This window comes from Ursus arctos, unplaced genomic scaffold (assembly GCF_023065955.2).
Source record: "Ursus arctos isolate Adak ecotype North America unplaced genomic scaffold, UrsArc2.0 scaffold_24, whole genome shotgun sequence".
NCBI lineage: Eukaryota > Metazoa > Chordata > Mammalia > Carnivora > Ursidae > Ursus > Ursus arctos.
The window spans coordinates 35,201,067-35,213,514 of NW_026622919.1; the positions used below are offsets into that span (position 1 = coordinate 35,201,067).

The 12,448-nt window shown below is 38.3% G+C and overlaps 1 protein-coding gene across 12 annotated transcripts in view; it reads right to left on the reverse strand.

Annotated features, from left to right (window-relative positions):
* ACACA (acetyl-CoA carboxylase alpha) overlaps positions 1–12,448 on the reverse strand; it is a 280,386-nt gene that overhangs the window by 233,050 nt on the left and 34,888 nt on the right. For 10 of the 12 annotated variants that reach the window (XM_057317769.1, XM_026517535.4, XM_044390787.3 and 7 more), the window contains 2 exons: positions 10,269–10,315; positions 6,714–6,966 (listed from right to left, as the gene is read on the reverse strand). In XM_057317769.1, the coding sequence (XP_057173752.1) occupies positions 6,714–6,966; positions 10,269–10,315 (300 nt within the window). The remainder of the gene's footprint in view (positions 1–6,713; positions 6,967–10,268; positions 10,316–12,448) is intronic. The other 2 variants (XM_048223482.2, XM_044390790.3) reach the window with 1 other exon arrangement.

The window sequence follows — 12,448 nt, forward strand, 5'->3', positions numbered from 1 at the left end:
TGGGAACCTCAGAATATCAAGGAAGGAGCACTGAGAGTAAAGGGTTTGGAAAGCTGCTGGGGGAAGGGAGCAAGCTAAGGGAAGCTGAATGAGAAATGTGAAGAAAGCCAAAACATAAGAACACGCTCAAAGGCCCATCTACAAGCAAAGCTATAATATAAACTCAAAACTACAGCTAGTTGCCTTATTTTCCATGTTAAAGCTTGGAGACAGGTGAGTCAAAGATAGGAAGGAAAAATGAAATTTCCTGCCCTCTCAATAATGGTTATTCTCAACATCTGAATTATAACATTGACAGTAATATGTGTACTGTAATTAAAGCCTTTCAAGTCTAAATTTCCAAGTTATAAACGCTAATATGTGAAAGACTTAAAAAAGTTTTTCCAGTCAAAAAGTTTTACCTCGTAAGAGCACTCCTTCATAATAAATAATATCATATTATGTAGTATGGCACACTTTACTCTTCCAAAAGCTTTTGCAGATATTATTTAACTTCACCTCCATAATTAGATTTAAACAAAATCACTTCAAACTCAGGAGTTTAAAGTGAGAGACTAAAAAGGAAAGAGAATTTCTTTCCAGGTCAAATAAAAACATACACAACTAAAACTAAAAAGCTCTGCCCTTCATAGCTTTTCATCAAATCACACTGTATTTTATAATGTCCACTTTCATTTTGACTATAAAATTCATTAAAATATCATCATTAGTGCAACACTAAATTGTTTTGCTACAAGTGCTATAACTGTAAAAAATGTAGAGGTAAATTATCCTTTATTTTTCCTTCCATTTCTCTTTATACGACCAAACTATTACCAGTAGCCATATACTTTCATGATTTGCTAACTTCCTTTTAAACAAATGGCTAGGCACTGTCACAAATAAGGGAGGGGGGTGGTAATATGATATTGGGAAATTTAAGAGACAGAATACACAATGTATGGTCTTAGACTGGATATGAGTTTGGATGAACCAGCATTTTGGAGTCAATCGCAGAAACTGGAATACGGTGTTTTATAGCGAATGAGATGAAAATGTATTGAAATAGAAAATTGGGAATTTTTGACAAAAAAAAAAGCACAGATTATAAAACAGTGTATATAGGATGATCTCATTTCAGTAGAAAGAAATGCATATATATATATATATATATATATATATATATATGCATCAAAAAGGATCCAGAAGACTATACAGTGGTATCAGCAGGAATAATTTCTGGGTGGGGGATATACAAGGATTTATTTTTGCCTTCTTATATTTTGTTTCTAGGTTTTTTACTGCTTCTTTAATAAAGCAGTATTTAGAAATATATTTTCTAATTTCAGTATATTCTGACTTCTATATCTTTTTTTAAGGATTTTATTTCTTTATTTTATTAGAGACAGAGAGAGAGAAGGAAAGAGCCTGCGTGTAAGCAGAGGAAGGCACAGATGGAAAGGGAGAGAGAGAATCCCAAGCAGACTGAGCGCTGAGCGCAGAGCTGAACACAGGGCTCGATCTCACAACCCTGAGGATCATGACCTCAGCTGAAACCTTGAGTCGGAGGCTTAACTGACTGAGCCACCCAGGCACCCCTAACTTCTCTATCTTTTTAATAACGTTAACATTTAATCAGAGGAAAACTGCTCAAAGGGAACAAACGTATCTATTACACCCAGGGTTCCAGTTTAGCATCGTGGCTGACAGTATGGGCTCTGACTGGATCCAATACACAGTTAGCTGTGTGACCCTGGGCATATTATTTAACCTGTGTTTCTGTTCCCCATCCATAAATTGTGGGTAATGACAGTACATTACTCACCTCATGAGGTTGTTGTAAATATCAAGTATGGTACTCCACGTAAAGCACAGCAGAGTGTCTAGCATATAGTAAAGCACTTGATGAACTTACCTATTATTACTATTATTATTCTAATTAGTCACTGAGAAAACAAGATTGCTAATTCTCACAGATAATGTGAAAAATAAGATAGGCTGTAGCAGCAATAGATCAGCTTTATCTCTCACTACCGTTGTCCCCTAAACTTCTAAATTTCCTTCTTGACCCAATGGGAGCAAAAGCTGAAAGCCACTCACAGATCCTCTCAGAATCTCACCTCATTGCTATGTCCTCTGGATGAAGGTCCGTACAGCTCTACAATATATGTTTCTAAATGCCAGTATAATTAAATATATAGTCTTCTATTAGTTTCAGATGTACAATATAGTGACTCAATAACTCTACCCGTTAGTCAGTGTTCATCACAGTAAGTGTACTCTTAATTCCCTTCACCTATTTCACCCATTCCCCCACCCACCTCGCTCTTTGTGTTCTTTAAAAGTCTATGACAGAGGATGCCGGGGTGGCTCAGACAGTTAAGCATCTAACTCTTGATCTCAGCTCAGGTCTTGATCTCAGGGTCATGAGTTCAAGCCTTGCACTGGGCTTCATGATGGGTGTGAAGTCTACTTTAAAAAAAATCTATGACCAGGGATGTATTTATCTAGGAGATGGTCCCCAACTCAGTATATTATCTGTTTGTATTCCATGACCAGTATCATTGGACAAACTTTACAGACTATTTTTAATTAAAAAATAACTTCACAACTCTCTACTTAGACTCTTCCTAAGAGTCAAAAACACTTCATAGGCAATCACATATCTGGATTCTAAATTTTCTAAGATCTTGATAAAGTACTTTTCTTTCGAGACCAGAAAGGAGATAGTAATGTAGCTCACCTTCAAGAAGCCCTTCCTGAGTGAACTTAATCTCTCTCTCCTACCGAAGCAGCAACCACTGTCTTAAAACCAGCTACAGAGCATCATATGATGGATTTATGTATACAAAAATAACAGCAATTACAGATTGTTCTCAAATGAAATCACCAACAACACGCTTGCTAAGCATAAAATGTTGGCCGTTTGATACTTTGGGCATTTATTTTAAGAAGTTTAAGGGAAAACTGAGATGGAGTTTCAAATACTGTAACATTAACTATGGGATAAAAAAGGTTTAAAGAACTCATACTATCCTAAGAGAGACCCAATTGTGAGGCTCACCTGTTTCCAACTGGACTGCAACAAAGAATTCAGTATACTAGTTGACAAAACGGATTACAATCTTTTTTGGTTGACAGTGTGATTGTGGGGTGATCTGGATTTACACTGCATTGTAAATATTCAGAACACTCTGACTTCAAGTGGCATCCCACAAGGAACAGATGTCATTATCCATGCAACTAGATAGCTCTATTATATGCTACCAAATCACATATAAGTTCTCAAAATTAAGATGCCTACATTGTCTTCAATGATCTTTCTTCTCAAATATTCAATTAAATATTAATAACGAGGTTCAGAAATATATCAGCCTAGCTGATATATCAATCCCTAGCTGATCTTATCTAAAAATAAAAAACCAAAGCACAGGTGTCTACAATGAGGCTTATATATTCCACCAAGCTATAACTTCTTTCTCTCTCTCTTTCTTTCTTTCTTTCTTTCTTCTTTCTTCCTTCCTTCCTTCCTTCCTTTCTTTTTTTTTTTTTTACTATAACCTCTTTCTTAGGGTATTATTTTCAAATGTTTGGGTCGTAAAGCTTAGATTGATTTTATTATCTCTACACCCAACATGGGACTTGAACTCATAATCCTAAACTCAAGAGTTGCATGCTCTACTGACTAAGCCAGGCAGGTGTCCCTGGGTCATAAAGCTTAGAAAGTGATTCTCCTTCAGTGATGTTCTAGAAGATATGTGCTGCAAGTCACTTCCATCTCTGTAATGGTCTATTTTCTATTCCTGCCTATTCATCATGCCCATCAGACTTCTCATTTAGCATAAAAAAACCAAGCCCTAAACTTGAGAGGACTCTCATCCCATACTATGGCAGTCACGTTACTTGGTTTTGGATGACCTCTAGTAAACATCTCTTAGGAATGCACCTGCCCTTTTAATCTACATGGCCTGTAGAAGATTAGATTATTCACTCAGGAAGGTAATCCTAAACTCAACCAGTCTCTAACTCTGGGTTCAAAGAGTGAAAAAGAGTATCTGAACCAGTATTTTCATTTTCATAGATGAGGAAAATGAGTCTAAAGAGGTAATTTTTATGAATTCTCTGTGGTCACATACCTAACTGGTGGCAGATGCAAGAACAGAGCTCTCTCTAATATCAAGTGAATTTGACTCAATTACCATATCCACAAATGACTTAGAAATGGATCAACAGAAAACATGTATTCTATTTTGGAACATCCAGTAGCTGAGAAGCAGGTGGGAACTCCTCCCCAGGCTGCTGATCACACTTCAATTCATTGTTCTGCCATGAGCTTTGGGGCACGAGTTTTGCAACAGTTAGGGCTTGCAAAACAAATTTTCAGGCACTCATACCACTGACCACACAGTCTTTGCAATAAGAAACATCAACTTTGGGAACAACTTGGCAAGTACAAGCTGCCTTGCAAATCATTGGCTGAGTTTCCTATAATGGTGTTTATGTCACCATTGCCAAACTCACAATTTCCTAATCCAACGAATGGACAGTCTATTTCACATGGTCTCAAAATTGGACAAATTTTACAAGGTGCTGTGTGGCTTTGAAAATTTAGATTTAGATTTAACCCGGTCTTTCTCTACAGGGGCATTATGACATTTTGAGGACAATTCCTGGTTATGTGAGATTATCTAGTCCACTGAAGAAGGTTTAGAATCATTGATCCTCTTGTACAGTAGTCCCCCCTTAGCCGTGGTCTCACGTTCCAAGGTTTCAGTTACCTACAGTCAACTGCCGTCCAGAAGCAGATGATCCTTCTCCTGACACATCATGAGAAGGTCAATAGTAGCCTAAAGCTATGTCACAATGCCTACATCATTCACCTTACTTCATTTCATCCCATAGGCATTTTGTCCTCTCACATCATTACAAGAAGGATGAGATTGGTGAGATGAGAAGGATGAGACTGGTATAATATGATTTTTGAGAGACAGAAACCATTCACATAACTTTTATTACAGCATATTGTTGTTATGGTTCTATTTTATTATTAGTTATTACTGTTAATCTTTTACCTTGTCTAATTTATAAATTAAACTTTAACACAGGTATGTACGTATATAAAAAAACACAGTATATATAGGGTTCAGTACTATCTACGGTTTCTGGCATCCACTGGGATGTATCCCCTGAAGTCCCATCAGTCACAACCCTCACACATTTATAAATGACCTCAAAGAGTAAGATATCACCACCAATATTAGCCTTCAGGTCAACTATTAAGTGAACTGTAAAGTTACAAAAAATATTTACATAAAACCTGACGCCTAAAAAAAAGACTTGAGCCCTTTTATCTGCCACTAAATACTGCCCTCTATTCCTCTTTTTAGCCCAGAGATTAGATAAAATCCTTTGTTCATCAACTCCTGAAAACCAGCTTTGTCTAAAGGAGCTATATAATTAAAACACTTTTACCATCAGGGAAGTAGAGTAGGAGAGTTACTGAAATGGAATCAGGGCACCTGACTTCAAATTCCAGTTTTCTGGCTATTCATCCTTAGGCAAGTTATTTCTCCTCTTTAAGCTTCAGTTCTCTCATCTACTTAAATAAAAGGCATTAGGCTATATTATCTCTCTGGTTCATTGCAGTTCTAGGAATCTGTGACATAAAACATAATTAACTGACTTAACTCTTTTCTTTTGACCTCCACATAGCTAAAGGGGGGTGACCATCGACACTTACTACCTCATCTTTCAGAAGCAAGGACCCCAAAGTCCCCGGAGAGTCACATTCAGCCAGAGCCGGTATGGGATTTTACTACACAGTCTATATCTTGAGTATATAAAAAGGACCTTAATAGTTTTATGATCCATTAATAATAGAAGCACCAAGATAATAACAGCAATAGCCACTCCAACTAATGTTTATCTCTGCTAAACCTATCATCTCAACCTTGGCTGTACATTAGAATCACCTGGATAGTTTAAAAAAAAAAAAAATGCCCCGGCTCCACACCAAGCCAATATAAATGAATCAGAATCTCTGGAGATGGGGCTCATTTCTTAAGACTCCACCAATGATTCAGATATACAGTGTAAACCAAGAACCACTAATCCAGGCCCTTTAATCCAAGAAATACAAAGCAATGACCAAAGGTCCGTATGTCACATACTGGTTGTATAATCAAATATCAATAAATAAGAATACTCCAGTGTTACTATTTACTAACATTCTCAACGGAATGGGATGATAAAGAATTCCATTTCTAGAGAAAAAGGGAGGTTTATAACAACCCTTTGTTCCTGCTGCAGGTTGTTACTGAGGACTGACCTTGCCAGAATTAGAATATACCTTTCTGACATGATAAAGCACTTCAAAGAAAGATTACTGTAAATTTGCCCAAACCTGCAAAAGTCCTATCAACCATTAAGACAGTTACAACCTTAGTCAAAGTAGTACAGAAACCAAAATTCCTCAACCTAACTCTCACTACTAGATGTCACTAAAAGACCAAGTATGTAGAAAGAACAGGAAAAAGTTGAGAGGACTATTTAGGAAAAGAAACTGTGAAAACTGCACTTCATGCAAAGTGCATTTACTCATCAAAGCTTCAAGTCCAGTGATGCAGGAAAAGGTGGTGCAATCTCGGCTAAAATTATTCTTGCTCTCTCCAGAACAAAATCAGTGAAACCAATAGGTCATGTTAAATAAGTGAAACACGAAATTTCTGCCTTACCTCATGTGTAAGGCCAAGCCATCCTGTAGGCTGGAGATCCCCAAATCAGAGAGTGTATCTGAGCCAACAGACGCCGGTGACAGAGAGCCCTCCTTCTCCTCCAGTAGATCCAGCTTCACCAGGTTGCTAATTTCATCCTCTGAGTTATCTTCAGACACAGAACCAATTATGAATCGGGAGTGCTGGTTCAGCTCCAGAGGTTTGGCCAAAGGGGATGGTTCATCCATTATTCCCTCAAAATGAGCTCTCAGAGCTATGAAGAAAATGAGTGAGAAAAGCAGGTTATGGATAATCACCTGTATCAGAGGACAACCACAGACTATACCTAATATCCTGCAGCTGGCACTTGGAAGCAACGTATAGTTTGAGAACTAGCTTCTTTGGCTATTCTATTTCAGGGCCTCTGTTTTCTATAAGGGAAGAAAATCCAGATCACGAAAACCATGCATAAAAAATTAAAATTACCTCCCTCTTCCTCAAAGAAATCTCTCTCAAAAAACTATAAGCCATTCCCAATCTCTTTACCAATTTGGTAATGTCCAAGAGATAATTATGATCAATGGGAAAACCTCTGCAGTAGGTGAAAGCTGCTCATGATATTGTGACTTCAGTTGTCAGTACCGGGGAGAATGCAGGAAAAGATTCAGGGAGAGTGGTGGTCGTTTCAAACTAGGTATTTAGAGTAAACGATACAACTATCACCTCGTTCCAACAGTACACCGTGAGAGGCTGTGAATTTTACCTAAGTGTATTTTTGTATAAATACATACACATAAAATATATTGACATTGATATATATATAGGACACATATACATACATACATATATATATACACATACATATATATATGTATGTATGTATGTATATGGTCCACTTTAAAGTAAACTCATTTTTTAATTAGAAAAAAAATCTTTACTTGTCCTTATGAGTTTTGTCTTCAATTACATCTGTTAAAAATTCACCCAAAAATGTCTGCTCTTGGCTCTAATGTGCTGACACTGATAGGGAGAAAATGAATGTACTATCAAATTCAAAATCTATAATTAAAATAAGGGTCATCTCAATTAAGTATTAGTTTTCTAGGTATAGGACCTTATTAGTCAGAATTAAATATTTCCAACTACTAGCAAACAAAGACCAGGACAGTTCAAAGCCCGCAAGAACAATAAACACCAAAGCTAAAAGAAACAATATTTATTCTGTCATTCAAAAAATCCTATTAAAGGGGCGCCTGGGTGGCACAGCGGTTAAGCGTCTGCCTTTGGCTCAGGGCGTGATCCCGGCGATCTGGGATCGAGCCCCACATCAGGCTCTTCTGCTATGAGCCTGCTTCTTCCTCTCCCACTCCCCCTGCTTGTGTTCCCTCTCTCGCTGGCTGTCTCTCTCTCTGTCAAATAAATAAATAAAATCTTTAAAAAAAAAAAAATCCTATTAAAAAACCCTTCAGGGGCACCTGGGTGGCTCAGTCAGTTGAGCGTCTGCCTTCAGCCTAGGTCATGATCCCAGAGTCCTGGGATCAGGCCCGGTGTCACGCTCCCTGCTCAGTGGGGAGCCTGCTTCTCACTCTGCCTGCGGCTCCCCCGCTTGTGCTCTCTCTTTCTAATGAATACATAAAATCTTTTTTTTTTTTAAAGATTTTATTTATTTATTTGACAGAGAGAAACAGCCAGCGAGAGAGGGAACACAAGCAGGGGGAGTGGGAGAGGAAGAAGCAGGCTCATAGCGGAGGAGCCTGATGTGGGACTCGATCCCATAACGCCAGGATCACGCCCTGAGCCGAAGGCAGACGCTTAACGACTGCGCCACCCAGGCGCCCCTGAATACATAAAATCTCAAGAAAAAAAAAAAAAACCCTTCAGAACTACACATCAACTTAGTACTGAACCTCTTGCAGCCTAACGATTTTAATTTAGAAAGCAATATTCCCAATACTGATTTCAAAGTGCTCTAAAAGATGGCATATCAATAGATAATAAAGTTATTTATTTAATAAATCATACTGTAGACTACATTGAAGTTATAAGAGTAGGTAGAAAGCAGTGTTCTTTGACATTAGATAACAAAACATCGAGATTTAAAAATGTTCGGGAATCACCATTAAACATGTTAAAATGACACATGCACCATCATTCTTGTGTAGTTGTGAATCAGAGCCTATTCATTGTGAATCAGACCACTCTGAAGAACACCAAAAGGTACAGCAACAAAACAGTATCTGTAAATGATACAGCAGCGGTTCTCAAAAAGCGTAGTTTCCAGACCAGCAGCAGTAGCAGCAGCAGCACCAGGGAACCTCTTAAAAGTAGATTCTTGGGCTCTACCATAGAGCAACTAACAGTATCACAATCTACAGGCTGAGGTCCAGTAATCTATATTTTAACAAGTCCTAAAAATTTGAGAACCACTCTGCTAGAAGAGTAAAACAGTAATAACAAATTGCCAGGAATGCTTAAAAAAAAAAATTACTTCTAGATATTTCCCAAGAGTGAGTTAGAGATTACTTCAGTTAACTTTTATTTTAAAAACTAGAGTCAAATATAAAAATGGCATGCAACAGGAAAAGCGTGACATGTAAATTTACTATACATTCCTCCCTAGAATATAAGGTTTCTTTAAAATAATTTTTAAATGTCGCCAATTTTTATTAAGATAGTCACTTCCAGAAATCTAAAAGAAAACCAATCATTTAAAAAGAGAAAAAGGGAAGGAAGGAAAAAGGGAGAGAAGGACAAATTGAGGGAAGTAGAGAAGGAAAATTCTAACAGATTGACCACTCTGAAGAACACCAAAAGGTACAGCAACAAAAAATGCTACTTCTTTCACATTTTAGAGCAGTTAATCAAGTTAAAAAAAAAAATAAGACAAGACCTCCCCACACACCCCACCACAGAATTCTAAATTCCATCTCAACTAACACAGAAAATAATGGCTGCCTTCTTCACAGGAGAAATAGATAAGGTATTCAAGGGCATGTTCTAGTTTATAGTCTCACTGAAATTAGAGGACTACACAAAAAAATAAAATTCACGAGAAAAGAGCAATTCTCTGATTCCATGGGAGAAGAAGTGATTAACTAATAAATGAGAGGCTCCATAAGGTCAACTTCAAATTTTTCTTTCCTAGCCAAGAAGAACATGAAGGCAGCCTCCCCTGCAATGTTGTAAAGATTGGAAGCAGCTCAGTTGTCAGCAGCTAAAGAGCCTATCTACCAACCAGCAATTCTACTGAATGGTATTCCTGGGCACAAGCCTGCAAAGCACCAAAAGAGAGAGGTCATGTATGGAAAATCACTGAGTAGCTGTCCAGACACTCTGGAAGCTACTCCACAGCCCGTCCCACTTCCACTGATCCTAGTCCTGAATTAAAGAGAAAGAAGGGTGGAGTACTACCACTGTCAGACCATTCACTTCAGGTTATCCACCCCCTAAATCTGTTCCCTATGTTCTTTTGTAGAAGGCAACTTTTAACATAAATGTCTACGGTTTAATATTTAGCACATGAACATAAAATTTTTATCACACTGTAAACATGGAAGAATATTATTTGTAACTGACCTCTTATAATTCTTACTGTCTGAGCAGATATCCACCTCCAAAAAGAACTAGAGAGAAAGAAAGAGATTTGAAGTGTTTTTTTAAAGAAATCCAAATTTTAGCAATTCCTGTTTTGCTCAGCATAATACAAAACTGATAGTACTCAAAGTATCATTTTTCTGATCAAATCTATTATTTAATTTGAAGCATAAAGTTCAGTTGTTTAACTATTATTTGTTCAAATCTATAAATCAAAAGCATTACACAAAGACTTTGCTTTTTCATGAGAGTATTAAACAATAATCCAAGCTTACCATTTCACCAGGTGCCTTTTCCAATTGTATACTTCGATGAACATATTCCAACCCTATGATATCCAACATTTCATCAAAAAAGAGGCAGTGGGGAGAAGAGAACCACTAGATCCCTTGGAACTCAGACTCTGATTATATTTCCAAATGGTTATACCCACATACAAGGTTGGAAGCCAGGAAGGGGACGGATCTTGGATTAAATTAAACTAAAAACTAAATCCAAATCCCTTTAGATCCCTAAAACTGTAAGGGATCAAGAAGTCTCTAGCTACTTCCCACATCCTAGGTTTCCTTCCATGCCCAACAATTTATATGTATCCAGGGCAAAAATTCTCAACTTTGATTACGTGTAATAATCACCTGTGGAGCTACTTATTTATTTAATTTTTTTTTTAAATTTGAGTATAGTTGACGCACGATGTTATATTAGTTTCAGGCCTGTGGAGCTTTTGGGGGGGGGAGGTCAGGCAGTTTAATTTATGATGGCAACTAGAAGACTCCACGCTTAGGAGCATGGGCAAGATAAGGACTGAGCCCATGCCTTCATTTCTCCTTGGGACTGCTGGGGGCAAACTTCTCCTGCAGTTTCTCCCACATTCCTTTATTCATTTCCTTTTTTTAATTTTTTTTAAGATTTTATTTATTTATTTGACAGAGAGAGAGAGACAGCCAGCGAGAGAGGAAGCACAAGCAGGGGGAGTGGGAGAGGAAGAAGCAGGCTTCCCGCTGAGTGGGGAGCCCGATGTGGGGTTCGATCCCAGGGACCTGGGATCAGGCCCTGAGCCAAAGGCAGACGCTTAACGACTGAGCCACCCAGGAGCCCCCCTTTATTCATTTCCTTAAACTCTTCCAAGATGTCTGTGGACAGGATCAGCTGGGACTCTTCTGCAGACAGGCCAGTGAAGCTCATGTCTCTGGGGCAAGGGTCCTTGTGTTTGTAATAGTTTGAATGAAGTCATGCTAAGCTCTCACACACCTGATCACTGGCCTCAGGCTCTACGGTCTTGAGTATTCTCTCCCTCTGGAAAGGCCTGTGCTATTCCTCGCCCGTTTGGTCTCCTCCACTGGAATTCCTCAGAGTTTTAGGAAACGCTGGCAGAGGCTGGCCTCCATTTTGGGCCACACCATGGCACTTTTTAAAAACATGTATGTCTAAACTCTACCCCAGATCTACCGAATCAGAATCACTGCTGGAGGCCCAGAAATCTGAATATTAAGTTTCATGGCTGACTGACACTGATACATATCCAGGCTTGAGAACCACTGGCAGAGGGTGGAGAAGAAATCCAGACCTTCTAAGAGAAGACCTCGAATGACAAGTGACAGGACTGGGGACAGTGCAGGTATGTTAACGGGGGAAGCCGGATTTACCCAAATACATAGTTTAAGCTAGTATTATTCCCTACAGTTATGGTAGGGAAGGGGGGCGTGAGAAGAGGAAGGAAAAAGGAAGTAGTTTCGATCAGATGCAACCAAAGGTGCAGTGGAGCTGGAGTCAAAACCTGGAACTCAAGATCAAATTCTGACTTTGCCAAATATTGGCAGTGCAAACTTGAACGAGTCACTTAACGTCTCTGATTCTCATCATCTGTAAAAATAAAAAGGTCATATGTTACCTCAGGGGACTGCTGTGAAGACGGAGAGTATATGCAAGTCTTCTGTAAACTATGTACTAGACCGAACTATGGGTTACCACCAAGCGGAATACTAAGAAATAAAGTTAGAAGGTTACAGCCAACATTTTAAAAATGAAGGGACCCCTGGCTCAGTCAGTAGAGCATGCCATTCTTGATGTTGGGGTTGAAAGTTCAAGTCTGGTGTTGAGCACAGTTTACTTAAAAAAAAAAAAAAAAAACAACTCATTAAACATGAAATAGAACAGGATGC